The 16,977-nt window shown below is 37.3% G+C and overlaps 1 protein-coding gene across 1 annotated transcript in view; it reads left to right on the plus strand.

The window, feature by feature from the left end:
- Positions 1-16,977, plus strand: part of ARHGAP15 (Rho GTPase activating protein 15) — a 710,489-nt gene that overhangs the window by 446,117 nt on the left and 247,395 nt on the right. The window contains exon 10 of the mRNA XM_049887125.1: positions 5,821-5,919. Coding sequence (XP_049743082.1) covers positions 5,821-5,919 — 99 coding nt within the window. The remainder of the gene's footprint in view (positions 1-5,820; positions 5,920-16,977) is intronic.

A 16,977-nucleotide genomic window follows, 5' to 3' on the forward strand; every position in this document is an offset into this window, starting at 1 on the left:
GACTGTATCATATTTACAGATAGGTGGCAATCCCACAACACACCTTAAATCTAGCAATGAAAATTTAGCTAAATGTCTAAGATTTTCTTTCTTTGGCTAGCACTTTTCAGTTTGCAAAGTTGTTTCGTGTGTCACATCATCTCCTCTATGTGATACGATTTCTCCTATGTTGAAAGTTAATATTGTACTCAAGGTTCTTTCAGTTGTAATAGATAGAAACTTGCCTAAAATGCAGAATTAATAATGGAATTTTTTTTTTTTTTTTTTAATGAAAAATCCAAGGGATAAGGTTAGCTTCAGGCATGGATCTAGAAGCACAAAAGGGCATCAGATCTTGATCTACCTCATCACTCAGCTTTATTTTCCTCTCTTTGGCTTAATTTTCCAGCATGTCTTTTCAGAAGGTGACAAAATAGCTTCTGGAAGCTGAGACTTAAATCCTCATAGTCAACCCATTTCTTCCTCTAGAAAGAGGATTTCTCTTTCCCAGTAGCAACAGAAAAAGTCTCAGAGTTTATTTTACTGGACTCACTTGGGCCATGTGTTCCTGCCTGAACCAATTATTGCAGCCAGGAGATGAAATGTATGTTTATCCCTAGAGTTGCAGGATAAATATAACCAAAACAAATGGCAGGAAAATTGGGAGAAGGTATCATTCCCAAAGGAAAATCAGGATGCCTGTATCATAGGATAGAGGAATAGATGCTGGGCCACAAAACCAACAGATGCCCACTATACTTTTCCTAGCCAGTGTCATCTGTGATGATGAATCTCACTGAGCTGTCCTTTCTATTGCAATTGCAAGCCCTCTCCTGAAACTTCCTAGCCAATGCTACACCCATGTCAAGTATATTTGGTTAAAAGAAACAAATTCACTCAGCAGAGCTCAATTAAAAGGTGTGGGAGTTATTGTCTGAACACAGGGAATCTCATGGAACTTCGTGGCAAGGATATAATGTGCCTGAAGTTAGGCATTGGACAGTCAGTAGCTGAGGTATATCTGCTTCATTCTCCTCTCTCTGGTTCCTCTGCCCACTCACACATTGCAACTGACCATCTTTCAGAATGACTGCCTCAGTCCCAGAGTCTAAGTCTAGCTATCCTTAGGCTTCAAATCCCTAGAGCTAACTACCTCACCCTCTCAGTATCTCCATCTTAAATATTTTGGAGGGAGAATCCTATTGACCCAGTTTGAACCACATGACAACGTTTGATTCAGTCAGGTATTTCCTAGGGGGATGAGTTCTTACACCACTTTCAATTTTTTTCTCCTATCGCCATTCTTCTACATCTGAAATGCTCATCCTAACTTCTAAATACCAAACCCTCTATTCACCAAGACCCTCAGATTGCTGCTTCTCAGTCTCCTCCAACCAAGTAAAAAACTTGGTAGTCCTCTTAGCCTGCTGGGTTGACCCACCTCCTACTTGCAGACAGTTACCACTCCTACTGAATTGTTTTCTCCTCTCCATTTTAGGCTCATTGTCTTGGTTCAGGTCCTTATCATTCCCCACCTCCCCACCCCCCCGCCGGGCCTAATGCTTTGTGACCCTAGGCATATTTTCCACATCTCTGTGTTTACTCCTCCATTAAATGAGGATGATAATATATCTACCACAGAAGGGTTGAGGATGGGTGGGAAGATTAAATAAGTTAGAATATATAAAGTACTTAGACCCCTGCCTGGTTTAATGTAAGTATGTAATAAATTTTCACTATTATTTCATACCTGTGCAATGACACTAACCACATTATATTGCAGTTGTTTATGAGAGTTATTCTTTTTCCCTAAACTGTAGGAGATCCTGTATCATTGCATTTTTAACCTGGATCATAGCTCCTGGCTTATAGTGAGCATCTGATAAATATTTATTGAATGAATGAATCAATCTTAGCATTCTTTACCATGCATAAAAAAAAATGCATAGCAAGGGGTAATTGCTCACTAAATGGTCACTGAAATGAACTGGATTGCTCTAAAGTGAATACAGAATAAGAAGTGCCATAATATTTGGTAAGGTCATAGGCATTTGCATATGCATAATGAGTTTAAATTTTAAGTGGAAAAAATTTCCTTTGAGACTCCTTTCAGGGAAGAATGTAAACTGATGCAAAATTCCACATTCTTAGCAAATTTGGAATCAGTTGTGCTCCTCAGTTTCAGGTTCCATGTCCTACCTCTCTTTGTTTTCGTTCTCACAGCATAGTTTAGGGAATATTTCACCTCAACCCTGGTGTCATGGATTGAATTGTGTCCCCCCCAAAATATATGTGTCAAATTGGTTAGGCCGTGATTCTCAGGATTGTGTGGTTGGCCTCCATTTTATTATCTGATTAGCCTCCATTTTGTGATGTGTTGTAAATCCTAGCCTCAATGCCTGTGGTTATGGTCCCATTTGAGAAATAGCTGTTATTTTAATGAGGCAGGATTAGGTCATCTTAATGAGGGTTAAGGTGAGATGCAGTGCCCTTATTCAGGTCACAGTCCTGATCCAATGTATGGGGAATGTCCCTGAGGTGTGACCTGTATCACCTTTATCTCATAAGAGATAAAATGAGACAGAAGAGAGCAGAGAGAGAGGGACCTGAGTACCACCAAGAAAGAAGAGCCAGGAGTAGAATGTATCCTTTGGACCCAGGGTCACTGAGCTGACTATCTCCTCAATTCAGTGGAAGATTGATTCCAAGACACTTGTAGATCTCCAAGGGACATTGGGTCCACAGACATTGAAAGGAGACAAAGGCCTTTCCCTAGAGCTGATAGAGAAAGCCTTCCCCCTGAGCTGGCACCCTGAATTTGAACTTCTAGCCTCCTAAACTGTGAGAGAATAAATTTGTGATTGTTGAAGCCATCCACTTGTGGTATTTCTGTTATAGAGCACTACATAACTAACACAGAAATTTGGTACCATGAGTGGGATGCTGCTCTAACAGATACCTAAAATGTGGAAGTGCCTTCCATGGACACTCAGGGATATTATAATGCCTCACCATGTGCTCCCATTGCATCTGTATTTCCCCCAGTTATAGTGTTTTTCATGATGAAATGTTCTTACCTGTTTACATATACGCTGCTTCCACTAGGCAAAAAACTCAGAGCATAGGTAATGACTCTTGATTACCACATTAACAATGCTGTTTTTCATTTCTGCCATGGAGTAGGCACTCAAAATTTTCTTCTGCGAATAACTGAGTAAGTGAAAGAATGGATATCCTATAATGCCCTTTCCTCTATTTTCATCTATCAAAAGAAGTTCTCTCCAATCTTCAATATCCACTTCATTCATTCATTCACTTATTTTTCTTGAATGACCTTCATCTCATCTTTTTTCTGAAACTCCCTTTATACCTTTTATAGCAGTCATTGCATTTTGTGTGCTTGTTATTTGAATACTTCTAATAGAGTCTTCAAGATTATAAATTTCTTTTTATCTCATTTATCCCCTAATATTCCTACCTCAGTGCTGCAAAGATACTCAATGCATATTTGTGAAATTTATTTGAATTATGATTTCCATTAAGGGGCTTTGTACTTGGTAGCAATTCTTCATGACTATAATCTCTAGTCAGTTTAAATCATTCAATTCAAACTTCTGAGTTATTTTTTCTTAAAAAATATTTTATGTCACTCTTTCTTATAGTGGTTAGTCACTGTGTTTTTGAACAAATTTTTGTTACTCTAGCAAGTATTCAAAGCAAATACCCATGACTATTTCTCACTTCTCTACACTATGTCTGGGTGGTTTCAGTTCAGCTTATCTTCTTTCTGTTTCTTGCATAAAAATGCACATTTCCATGTTGCAGTGTATCTATAAGTGCTTCATCTTCCTGTTGGGTTGTCATGAATTCAAACTATTACCTTTTCCCAAGAAATGGATGAAAATCATGACTTCCTTGAAGTCTCATTGCACTCCATTTTGATAACCCCTTTGTAATAATTGGCAGTTCAAATCCACCAGGCTTTCCTTAGATACCTATGGGGCAGTTCTACTGTATCCTATAAGGTCACTATGAGTTAGAATAAACTCAACGGCAATGGGTTTGGTTTTTTATAATAGTGTATCATTTAGTACTCTGTTATACTGGATTATGTATTTTTCTCTCCAATTCTATTAGTTTGAAATTTAAGTGGCACCACCGATGGTGAAGACAATATCTTGCAAATCAATCATTCAACAAATATTTATTGAACATGTAGTGTGTGCTAAGCATGTTGAGGTACTGAGGATCCAGTAATTAAAAAAAAAAAAAAAAAGGCATAGCCCTTACTCTTCTAGGGTTTGCATTCTAAGCAAGGGAAACAACTAACCAGCAAGCACAACAGTCTAATGTGTGAGGTGGAAATAAGTACTATAAAAAAAGAAAAGCAAAGGGAGTGGAATGGAGAATGCCTCTTGGCAGTGTTGCCATTTTTCAAAAGACGGGTAGTAAAGACTACAATAAGAAGGCAACATTTGATCAGAGATCTACAGTAATAGAGTTCTACACAGAGGAAACAATAGGTGCAAAGTCCCTGAGGCAGGACTGTGTTTGGCATGAATGAGAAATGGCAAAGTAAGTGGACAGTGAGGCTGCCATCGAGATAGTGAGGGGGACAGAGGAAGGAAATAAAATGCATTAACTGGTGGATCATGGACTGCCTGGTAAGTCATAATGAGAGAGAAGAAAAGTCATAATAGGGACTTTGATTTCATTCTGAGCAAGATGGGAAGACTGTGGATCCACTAAATATTTGTTTCTTGGTCAGTAACAAATATTTATGGGTAAATAATACAGGCTAGAGTCTGAGCTAAGGATTGGTGACTATAAGGAAATATAGATGATTCAGGACCTCAGAATCTGCTTTGAAAGAATATATTTCATGTATTATAAATGTAAATATGCAATGCAAGGTAGCATAAATCAAGTTCTAAATGAGAGGGCTAGGCTAGGATTTCAAAGAATGTGTTCTGGGAAGCATTAGCCTAGAGAGATGTTCTTTGAAATAAAAGGATCTTGCTCAAATAAGTTTAAGACATAGGGCATCGTCCATCCCCTCACAGAGATTCACAATACTTATTGGCATATTACAGACTCTAAAAATAAATACACATAAAAAAAACCTGTTTAACTTGGTTTAGCCTAGTGTTACCAAATCTTTTTGATCGCAGGATCCTTTTCCCTGCATCGTCTATTAACATCCTGAGGAACTGGGATTCCAAAGAACCTCTGTTACAAGAGACACAAAGCTGAGAGAGGAAGGAAAGATTTTTTGTGGAGAAAAGGTGATCTGAACTGAGCCTTAAAAGAAAGATGATACTTACATTAGTGAAGATGAAGGGCATTCAAGGCAGGAGAAATGTTAAGTAACTGACTTCAAAATAAGTCTCTTGGAACTTGCCTCTTCAGATAACACTGAGCCTAGAATGAATGTGCCAAATATCCTGATAAAACTATAATTTTGATGAGCATTGGTAGACTTCTTCTGAAACCCCCAAGGTACCAGACATGAAGACGAATTATTTTGTGGGAATTTTCTCAATTCCTTGGCATTATTATCTAGATAACTAAGTAAAGGCCCAGAGAGACTATAACTTACTCAGTCATCCCCACCTAATCGATGGCAGAGTGTTCGTTTTCCTGCTCTGGGGCCAGGGTCCTGTTCCATAAAGGATGGAGTTATGGTCTTTGTATGTCTGCAATAGACACTTTGGAATTAAAGCAAAAAATCAATTCCTATGCAAGATGAAGATTTCAGCATGCAGTGGACACAGAAACAATCACGTTAAAGAACAGCGCAGGCTTAGATTTTAATGAAGCTCATCCTTGTTTCTTTTGCAGATCAAATTTTTGGCTCCCATCTGCACACAGTGTGTGAACGTGAAAATTCCACAGTCCCGTGGTTTGTAAAGCAATGCATTGAAGCTGTAGAAAAAAGAGGTGAGTAGCTGAATATGTAGCAGTTTCCTCCATTACCGCACTCTCCCAACAACCAGTGCGCAAGGTAACAGTGCCACTTGATTTGTCTGGGAAGCCGTGCAATTAAAACTTGACTTTTGTTAATCGGTTAAGAGGATCAAGTTTCGTATTAACTTCAGTTTTGTTTTTACAATAGGGACATTAAAAATTCTCACTGGTGTTCTTTTTTTTTTTTTTTTAATCGTTTGTCTCTTTGACACGCTGTTGATTCTGTTGCAAACTTCTTGTTTTCAAGCCAGTGATAAAACATTCATAAAATATCAGCACTCATCCTATTAGAATCCTCTGAACATTCATGCTGGTAGATGTGCCAGGACATTTTTTGGTAAGCCCCCAACATTACCCACGTGAAGCAAATCGTGTTCCTATGTGCAAACAGTGATATTCCATCTTACACATGTTTGTGTTCAGGACAGAGCACAGCTAACTGGTTTTCCTGGAAAAATTAACACGCACACCTCCAGTGTTAAGATGACCTTTGATCCCTCTGTTTCAACGTTCTGTTTTTCATCTGAAATCATTTCAGCTTACTGAAGAGAACAAAACAAAACCCAATTGACTCATCATTTCTACACCAGTCTATCTGTGGGGCGTTTTTCCTTCAAACTATGACTTCATTCATTCAAGGTCATTTTCTCTAGAAGATACATACACTAGATGCAGAATCTTAAAAAATATATATAAAAATGTGAAGCTTCATCACCATCTGTTACAACTTTACAACATATTCCCAGGATCTAGGGGGATATATATCATGTAAAAGATAGAGGTATTTTCAGAAAAAGAATTGGTGAGCCGATTCCTATTTCCAACCCCCAGTCTCTTAAAACAATAGAACTAAGGGGAAAAAAAAAAACCTTTACCAAGTTATCTGCTGGGAAAAAGCCATTTTAATTCTCAGAGTGTTACCTGGCTTTATTATAGAAGCATAATAAAAATGGCCTGCAATTTCCAACTCCTGGAAATTCATACTTTAATTATATTGTAAGGACAGCCTTGGGATCCTATTATTCCCCTATCAGTAGCGAATGAGAGAATAACAAGAAGAGGAAGAGTGGGTAGAGCAAGTGGATAAAGAGAGTGGCTTTGGGAGAAAGAATATCAACACATCAGAAACAGTAAATGCAGAATGAACACGAGGAGAAGTGTCTGTGAGGAAGGAAGTCAGTTGGAGTTTAGAGAAAAATGTGTTTTTATTGCATGTTGCAATCTCACTTAATTTTATAAGTACATATTTTAGGAATAAATATTATTTAATAAGCACTTTAAGCCAAAATGGATCACTGAGAATGTTATAATGTTACTATTGCTGATAGCTAAATTATCCTCATTCCCAGGAAATCTCCCTTCACTCATAAATACCCAGGACTGATGGTGGGAAAACACTTATATTAGACCGAAAATCCAGATAGGACTTTTGGGGACGCCGTACTTAATAAGATGTGTGCATGTATGAAGAAGTGCTCTATACCTCTATATTATGGTACACACTCTAGGCAAACTGGAAAACTCTGCTAGACACAGCAATGCAGTGTGCAGATACTATAATATCATAGAATAGAAATTGTCTATAAATAGCAACTGTATCTTTTGTTCATGGCACTTGGCTTGTAAGTTTTAATAAAATACGACAATGTTTTTGCTGACAGGCGCAATCATATCTGGCATTATATTTCATTGTCCCAGTGTTTACTCTTAAAATGAATGTGTAGATCCAGCACTAAACAGGCACTATGCACACATATGTTTATTAAAATAATTCCTAAGCATTTAATGAAAATGGAAGACTTTACAATTCTACAAAGGGACTGATAATTCAAAAGCACTTCGGCAATGTCAGCTTAAAGGAGCTCTATGGAAATTTTCAATAAAAACTCAGAGGTGCAAGATAAACCTCGCACATCATTGCAAGATTTACAAGTGTATACTTCTGATTCTATTTTTCTATGATCATTTTCTTAGATTAATATTCTTACATTTATATGCCAATTCTGTTTACTCAAAGTGTTGTTTTTACTAAATTCTGGCATAAAGCACCTCAGGACAGAAATAATTTATGTGAGTCTAAGTCCAATGTTTATGCAGGCTTCCGATGACATTTTATGCTGGGGTTGGTATTAGGAAGTAGCATATAAAGGTGCCAAGTCTCTCAGCACGGCTAGGACTCAGCATATCTGAAGCCCTCCTTCTAATGGCCAGATCCTCTTCCAGCCAAGACACTCAACTACAGAGTCACGGGAAATACTTTATGGACCTGTTTTGGGAAAAGCACATTTAATGAAAACTGTGTGTTTATTCCTACCATCTTAGGGAGATGGACTCAGTACTTAACTACAGTGGCACATTATTACCAAAAAGATTGTTTCTTTGACATTATTTTTCTCCACCTTAAAAAACAATCATCCGCACACTATAGCTATATATTTTTTTAAATGTTTCTTACATTCTTGATTTAAAATATAATATTATTAGGAAGCAGATCGCACCATTTAGTTAGTGAATTGGTTGGTTAGTTAATTGGTTGATTGGTTGGTTGGTGGGTTAGTTAATCTTACCTGCTTGCCCTTGACACAACAAATTGGTCTTGCTTCTGTAGTGTCCCCAGGGAAATCCTACCCAGTACATGGTACAAGATAAACTGTCTTTATTCATCCCTGGTGAGATGGTATTACTTACATTTTAAATTTTGCATCCTCTGGACATGGCTAGAAGAAAATCTATCGGTGAGCCGAATGTAAACCAATTTAGCAAATAACTTGTTTAATATGTTTCCTTATCTGATTTGGTTCCTTTTATTCTCTTCCTCACGAACTATTATAACTAGATTAAAGTCTTTTCCGTGGTTTCTAACATTGTCTGCTTAGCCTAGAAAATATGTGGAAAACTTGGAAGGTAAACTATAACGGAGCATGTTATTCTTCAGAGCTCTTCCAAGTGGTTCATTCTCTGTTGCCTTGCCTTTACAGTTGCAGACCAGGCATTTGAAACGTTTTAATTGGGAATTTAAAAATTGAATTTATGTTTCTTCTCCAAAGTGATTTCTGCAAAAATATTGAGTCATTTTTCAGCTAATGCTCAATACATATCTTTGGTAGTGGTTGTTGTTAGGTGCCACTCAGTTGACGCCAACTCATGGCAACATTATGTATAACAGAATGAAACACTGCTCAGTCCTATACCATCTTCATGATCACTGGCATATTTGAGTGCGTTTTTGTGGCTATTGGTCAGTCCGTCTCATTGAGGGCTTCTCTTGTTTTCTTTGACCCTCTGCTTAAGCAAACTTGATATCCTTTGTTAGTGTTGGCCTTTCCTGATGACATGTCCAAAGTAAGTAAGCCAAAGTCTTGCCATCCTAGCTTCTAAGGAGCATTCTGGTTGTATTTCTTCTAGGACTGATTTGTTTGTTCTTCTGGGTGTCCCTACAGTATATCCAATATTCTTTGCCAGAAGCCACAATTTGAACGCATCAATTCCTCTGTATTCTTTTTTTTTTTTTTTTTAAGTAAGATGAGCAAAAACATGAGATCATATGACCTTTTATTTTGAGGATGGGGAATGACTATGCAAACCAAGGCATGGTGACATGCTAGTGGATATAGATAAAAGCAGTGAGAAGCCAATTTTTCACTGCTTTATAGAAACCTTGTGTAGTTCATGATGATCTAAAGTGCATATAGTAATTGCTTACTTACTTCTGGGGTCTTAAAAGCCTGTGAGCAGCCATCTAGGATATTCCACTGGTCTCACCCCTTTGGGACCAAGGAAGAATGAAGAAAACTAAAGATACAAGGCAAAGATTAGTCCAAAGGACTAATAGACCATCTACCACAGCCTTCATCAGACTGAGTCTAGTACAACTAGATGGTGCCCAGCTACCACCACTGACTACTCTGACAGGGATCACAACAGAGAGCCCTGGACAGAACTGGAGAACAATGTAGAACAAAATTCTAACTCAAAAAGAAAGACCAGATTTGCTGGCCTGATAGAGACTGGGGAAACCCTGAGAGTATGGCCCCTGGACACCCCTTCAGCTCAGTAATGAAGTCACTCCTGAGGTTCACCCTTCAGCCAAAGACTGGACAGGCCCATAAAATAAAATGAAGCTAAAGGGGTATACCAGCCCAGGGGCAAGGACTAGAAGGCAGGCGGGAACAGGAAAGCTGGTAATAGGAAAGCTAAGGTTGAGAAGGGAGAGTGTTGACATGTCATGGAGTTGTTAACCTATGTCACAAAGTGATATGTGTACTAACTGTTCAACGAGGAACTAGTTTGTTCTGTAACCTTCAACCAAAGTACAATGAAAAAAAAAGAAATTGCCTACTTAAAAATAGGACCACTTGTACCTCTTAGAGACAAGGGACTAGGAGAAGTGAATTAAACAAAATATATTGTCTAAACTGACACAATAATTATTAGGACTTCCTTCCGTAGTTCTTTTTATGCAAAGCATGTAACTGACTGACTACCATGTGTGAAGGTCCATCCTTTGGAAAGAAGCCTTTCACAGTGTGACACAGGGTAAGCGCTCAATAAATATTTGTTGAATGAAGGGACAGAGCCTGAGTGTCTGTTGGATTCAAGCAACAAGTAGTTATCAAGTATCTACTATGTGCCAATCACTATGCTATCAACTGAGAACATAGAGGAGATTTACATTAAACAAACAGACACACACATGAGCATGTTAGTGCAAACTCTGATAAGCACGATGAAGGGAAAGAACAGACACTATGAGAGAGAATAACTGCTACAAAAATAAAAATGTACGGGGAAGTTTGCTACCTAAAAATAGCATAAATAAACCCTGAATAATAGCACGTACTTGTCTGGTTTTAGCCCCTTGATAAGACCAGGAAAAGCTTAATTCTGCCTTATGTCCCAGGTTATTTTCTTCACATATCGTGCCAGTGAAGCATAAGAAGTTTTGTGTGAGATACCCAAAAAGACATACTTTAAATCATAAACCAGTCCTTTTTTCTATCCAACAATACCAAACATGCATTGCTGGAGACGTCCTTTATGTAATAATGAAGTAAACTAAATGGCTGAGCATATTTCCATCCTAAACATATTTTTATGCATTCAGTATATTTTTGTTTATAAGAAAATAGAACTGGTTTTCAAAAAAAACCATTTAACTTTGTCTGGATTGGCATTCACCCTTTGGAATATGGTTTGACAACTCATTCTTCCTTCGTGATTCCCAGATCTGGTTAATAGGCCCCAAAACTATTTAGCAACATTAAAATGATACCACGTCTTCCCAGTTTGATGATTCCAGGTGTAAGCTACTTTGCAGAATGGTTCAGCAGATGCTAATCAACAAGAAGTTTGTTCTCTCTCTTTTCTTTTTTTTTTTTTTTCTTCTGGAATGCAAAATTCTGTGACAAGAGTGATACACAAAGTTACATATTTGACTTAGTGCCTAAAAGCTACCCTGGGGTCTATAACCTTGCTTAAAGATTTAAGAAAGACCTTTAGTCTGCTTCTGAGAAGGTCCTTAGCCTTGAAAACTTTATCTCTCAACTTGACTTCTTAGCAGCTGTTATATTTTTTTTGCTGTCGTTTGTTTGACAGGATCCAGTTATAGGTTCCGATGTCTGTTTAAAGAAACAAGGAGGCTGTTGGCTTTAAAATTCCCTCACTGCTTGTGTGATCAGCATTTTCCCAGGCTTTTCTACATAGTTTGCCAAGCAAAGGGACTGACCTTTTGTAGCAAACACTTTTTCATTTCAAAATGCTCACTTTGATTTTTGTCCCATTTTATGCTCATTCCAAACTGTTTACAACCCACTAAAAATGACTGTGAATTATATGTTTGTGTAATAGATTCCTTTTGTGGTCTAAGTGGAATGTTTACTTTGAACAATTAGTTATCTTTGGGTAGATTATAGCAACTTGGGAAAAGAGGGGCTAAAATTATTATTATACCTTAACCGTTTCTTTTTTGGTAATTCCTCTGCTGTTTGATGGGGTTTGAGAGAATGTCACATTAACAAGCCGCTGATATTGTAAACAATCTATCTAATTGTGTGAAATTTCTTTGGGTATATTTGTTAAGATGTTAATATCGCAAGGTGATATGATTAGACAGCTCCTCAGGAATGTACTTATCTAACTCATAAGACCTCAGAACGTGTAATATACCTAAATGTATGTGTGTTTACCATATGCATGTTTCATTTGCGTATTAGATAAGCTCTGTGTTTATTATATAAATAACAGGCATGATTCTATTGCGGCCGTTATGCTCAGACATACCAAGCATTAAACTTGTTAATATAATTGTTCTAATACTGGATCCAATGTACCAGTCCTTTTCTTCCTATCCTACCAGGTGCTCCTTTACAATAATAAAACTTTACATAGTCATTTCCCACTGCCTCAGAGTCCAGGCCCCTAAAGTACAGATCATGTTGCCTCCAGTAGACAAGCTCTGCTCCCAGTTCTGCTAATTTTGTACTGTTCATTCTTTCCCACTTTGGGGTAATCTATTGTAGCTGGATCCAGGCACGCACTAAAGTCTGATACTTCCATGAAGAATGTGCAATTTGTACTGTTTAGCTTGTGACGAGATTCTTGAAAACTTTTACGATTCTATCTTGTTCCAGAGAGACTTCTGCTTGCTAGTTTTATAAGCAGTGAGTGAAAAAAAAAAAAAAATTAACAAAAACAAAACAAGCTGATAAAAATTACATGCTCAAAAAAATCAAGAGTTCAAGATAAGCACTTTTTCTTTTCCCCAGAGAATATTTGTGAACCGAACAAAAATGTTTCTGAGGGTATTGACCTATGCGGGTTTTTTTTTTTTTTTAAGGGCTTGCTTTTCAAGCCTAAAATTAGGCACCCCCCCTCCCCCGCAACCCCGTGCATTTACAACGGAGATGCTTCTCCTCAAAGAAGCTCCATGAAAGTTTGCAGCGAATAGTCCTTCGTTTTTATTTCTGAGTTTAAATCAGAACTGGTTCAGTGTTTTGATGTTTTGTGTTTTGTTTCATTTTGTTTTGTTTTAATGCCACTCCAACGACAGCCACCTTCCTGACAGCAGTCGTGTTGTACAAGTTCCAAACTGGAATTGGCTCTTTGGGGTATTCATGCTGGGGCCTCTGTGTCTGCGAGAAAGCCACATTCAGAGCTAGAGGGAAAGACAAAATCAAAAAAGAGTAAACAGGAAATAGCCAGCAAGAGTATAAAAGAGAAACTGGGAAAAGACAAGTCAAAGAAATCAGAGATGACAAGGTGGAGAGAGGGGAGAAAAAAAAGCTGCGTTTTGCAGTTACGAAAACAAAATGTGGCTAAAAGGGCACGCTTGTGAGGTCTGTAATGAAGAGAAGACAGACTATTGCACCAGTTGCCATCTCTGCTGTAGTTACCTGATAACCTGCTTCCCTGCTTCAGAGAATTACTCTTGCCCTCGAAATTTTTGTAATTTAAATTGTGCCATGAACAGCATACATACATTGAATGTTCGCAAATTATGCGTATGGACCTGGTTATTAATCCATTCACTGTACTTATTAGTGAGATTTAATGGTGTTTATCTACATCTAGCAAGGCACTACAGTCTTATTATCAAAAAGATAGCTTTAACATAACAGCAGTGAATTTGGGAATGTATAGTTCAATAACCAGAAAGGCTATCTAACAAATACAGCAATGTGGCTCCGTTCAAATCAGTCAGAGGATATTCCCACACTTTGGAGTCCAGAATGCCTAAGAATAAATAATGTCTCTTCCCAGATAAAGCCTGAGTGTAATTTCCAACCTCCACCCCCACCCCAGCTCTGAAGTTTAGGTTCTTAACATACTTTTCCCTTGGAGTCAGTTGGAAGGAAACAGAGCCAAAATGAATACCCTAGGAAATTAGCTTCTTTTTGTGGACGGAGGATTAAACAGTACAACACCTCAACGTATCAAGATGCAAGACTTCAAAATATCCTATAGTGGTGTCATTTATATGATGAGAGTTTGGCATCTGGGAGTTTTTCCATTATAAATCCCTATATTCAGAACTTAATGGTTCAACCATAAAAATAATCTTGGCTGAAAGTTGGCAGGATGTTTTAGGCTGGAAGCAAATGTTTACAAAATTTGAAAAAAAAAAAAGAAAAGAAAATCACATGCATTTGGAAAGCTTTCAGATTTAAAAAAACAAGGGCAAATGAAAAAAGGCAATCAGTGGTTTTCGTATTTTTTTTTTTTGCATTAGGATTCAAAATGGATTTGTCATTTTTAAATAGAAGTTACTCGATTCTTGTTGCATAATACGAACCAATCAATTAAATAAAAGCCATCAGGACTTTCATAACAGTGTCACTCTGTTGTGTGAAATAATCCACTGTTTATTGGTGGAACAAAATCTATACATTATATTTGTATAGGTATTTCCTTAGAGTTTAAACATTTATGATAACTCAGAAGTCTTAAATTAATTCAAGAAATTATAAACGAGACCAAAATATGGGTTTCCTGATGAATAATGTTCCTTTTTAAAATGTCTAGAGAAAAATGCCTCTTCCAAGGAATTTTCACACTTTCAAGTAAAGTGTGTCCAACTTCAACAATAATCATTAATAAACATATATGTAGTAGAAGAGATATTCAGATTCCAGGGAAACAGTTACATTGTTTTATATAACTGAACACGACGTATTTTCCTAAATAGGATATTTTGGAGTAACTTACCCATCTCCTTGAAAGATTCGTATCTTGGAGCTTCCACTAAATTCTTTGGAAGGTTATCTTATAGTCTAACGCACTGTGGAGTTAGAAATGTTTTCCTTGGGTTCAAAATAATCTTTTCCTTGCTAGTTTTATCCCGTTTTGCCTAATTTTGTACTTTTCAAGTCATTTCTATGTTCAGTCCAGGAAAAAAAAAAAAGAAAAACCAAGGGCAGGACACTTTGAGAAGAAAAATTAAATGAGCAGAACCAAAATATCTCTGAAATGATATTGCTGAGAGTTGTTGAGGTTAAAGTGGACCATAGACCCAATATGTAACAACATGTTCTTTTTAAGGAAATAAGAATGCCCTAAGATTTAGGATGAAAGCACAGCTTATGGAAGAAAAATATTGAAAACATTACCTTCAATACATTGTGTGCTTCTTCATGTAGAGACCATGGACTGATTTAGCTCCTCACACAGTGCCTGGAACATAATGAATTCTCAATAAACGATGGATAACGAGTAAGTTATGTTCGACATTGCTTAAATCTTTATCGAATGCAGCAAACTACAGCTGCACCTCCATATGGGTGAAACTGAAAAGATCAGTGACCACCAGTTGGTTGAAGGCATGACGTGTAGAGAGTAACGTAGTCTGAAAATCTGCTTTTTTTATATACGTAGGGGATGAATCCAGCTCCATTTCTGATGGTAATATATTAGTCTATAAGGTACCATTCTTCTTCTGTCAGTACTCAGCTATGCTAAATAATTGAAATTATGTTTTCTTAAAGATTTTAATCTCATCAATATTTGGATACTCCATTTAAGTTCACCATCCAGAAGCTACTAAAATATCCATTCTGTACTCATTTTCATCATAGAAACTCATATCCCATTAGGCATCGTTTCAACACCAGTAGCCTGCTGTTTTTAATCAAGTAATTGAATGGTAACTATGACTTATAAGTGACGTGCCTGAGAATGGTCAGGCATAGGCTCAGTTCCCATAAGCACACAGAAAGTTGAGCATCCCATCTTTTCCTTTAATTCAGAGTTGGAAAACTATGCTGGTGCTGTTCTGTTAGCCTGCTTCCCCGCAAACATCTCACCTCCTTGATTCAGTGTTCATTTTCCATGAAAATCTCAGGAAATTTCTATTTTGAGGGTAGTTTTTTTTTTTTAGTTGAAAGGGTCTGTCAAAGTATTTGAAAAAAGAAAAAAATATGACCAATTACACAGACCTATCAAGTTGAAGCTAATGAAGACAGGATACCAATACCCTAAATTCTGACATGATTTTGCTATTGGATATTGATTTCATTTTCTCCAAATTTACTTCCTAGTGGAAAAAATTCAAACTCTGCTGATGCTATCAAAAGCTCTGTAACAACTCTGAATATATCAGTGTCATTAAAATAGGACTATTATCATTCTTGTTTAAAAACAATGCTCTTCTTGTTATCATTTGTATTTTTGGCGAACTTAACTCTTTAGTCTCCATGCAGAGCAGTGGAATACCTAACAGATGGTATTGTAATCACTGCAGGAAGCTTTCTTTCCCTTTTGTCTTGAAGGTAGATATTTTGGCCATGTATTTGAAATTGCACAATACTGTGTTAGAGTAAATGTGTTTGATATAAGAAACATGCATTTCCTCTGGATTTAATTATTGACTCTAACATTTCATGTTACTTATTCTCCGAGTATGATCTCAATTACACCTAAAGTTTTAATGATTTCTTCAATGACTTCAAAGCTCCCATACGCCAAAGACTCCTTATACTGTTTCTTCTGCTCAGACCTGTGATCTAGGAACAACCCTTCCTGAAGTTCATTCTAGGATCTCAAACTTAACATTTTCATACTGAACTTGTCACCTTACCCAATAAAACCTGCTCCTCCTCATTTATTCCTTAACTCAGTCAATAGCATTGCAAATTATTTTCCCCAGTGTCCTAAAAAGGAAAATCACTGGACATCTTAAGGTTCTTCTCTCTCGTTATACACAACCTCCTTCACCAAGTCTCATGATCTCTGCTTTCTTAATATCACTTTAATTTGGTCCTTCCTTTTAATCTCATATGGCCTTGATTGGAAATCCTGGTGGCATAGTGGTTAAGAGCTACAGCTGCTAACCAAAAGGTCGACAGTTGGAATCCCCCAGGCACTCCTTGGAAACCATATGGGGCAGTTCTGCGCTGTCCTATAGGGTCGCTATGAGTCAGAATAGACTCGACAGCAGCGGGTTTGGTTTTTTTTTGGGGGGGGTATGGCATTGATTGGATCCAATAATTTCTTTTAAAATAAACTCCCTAATTGATATTCCTGCCTTTGTTCTCCTTT

This window comes from Elephas maximus, chromosome 6 (assembly GCF_024166365.1).
Source record: "Elephas maximus indicus isolate mEleMax1 chromosome 6, mEleMax1 primary haplotype, whole genome shotgun sequence".
NCBI classification, from domain to species: domain Eukaryota; kingdom Metazoa; phylum Chordata; class Mammalia; order Proboscidea; family Elephantidae; genus Elephas; species Elephas maximus.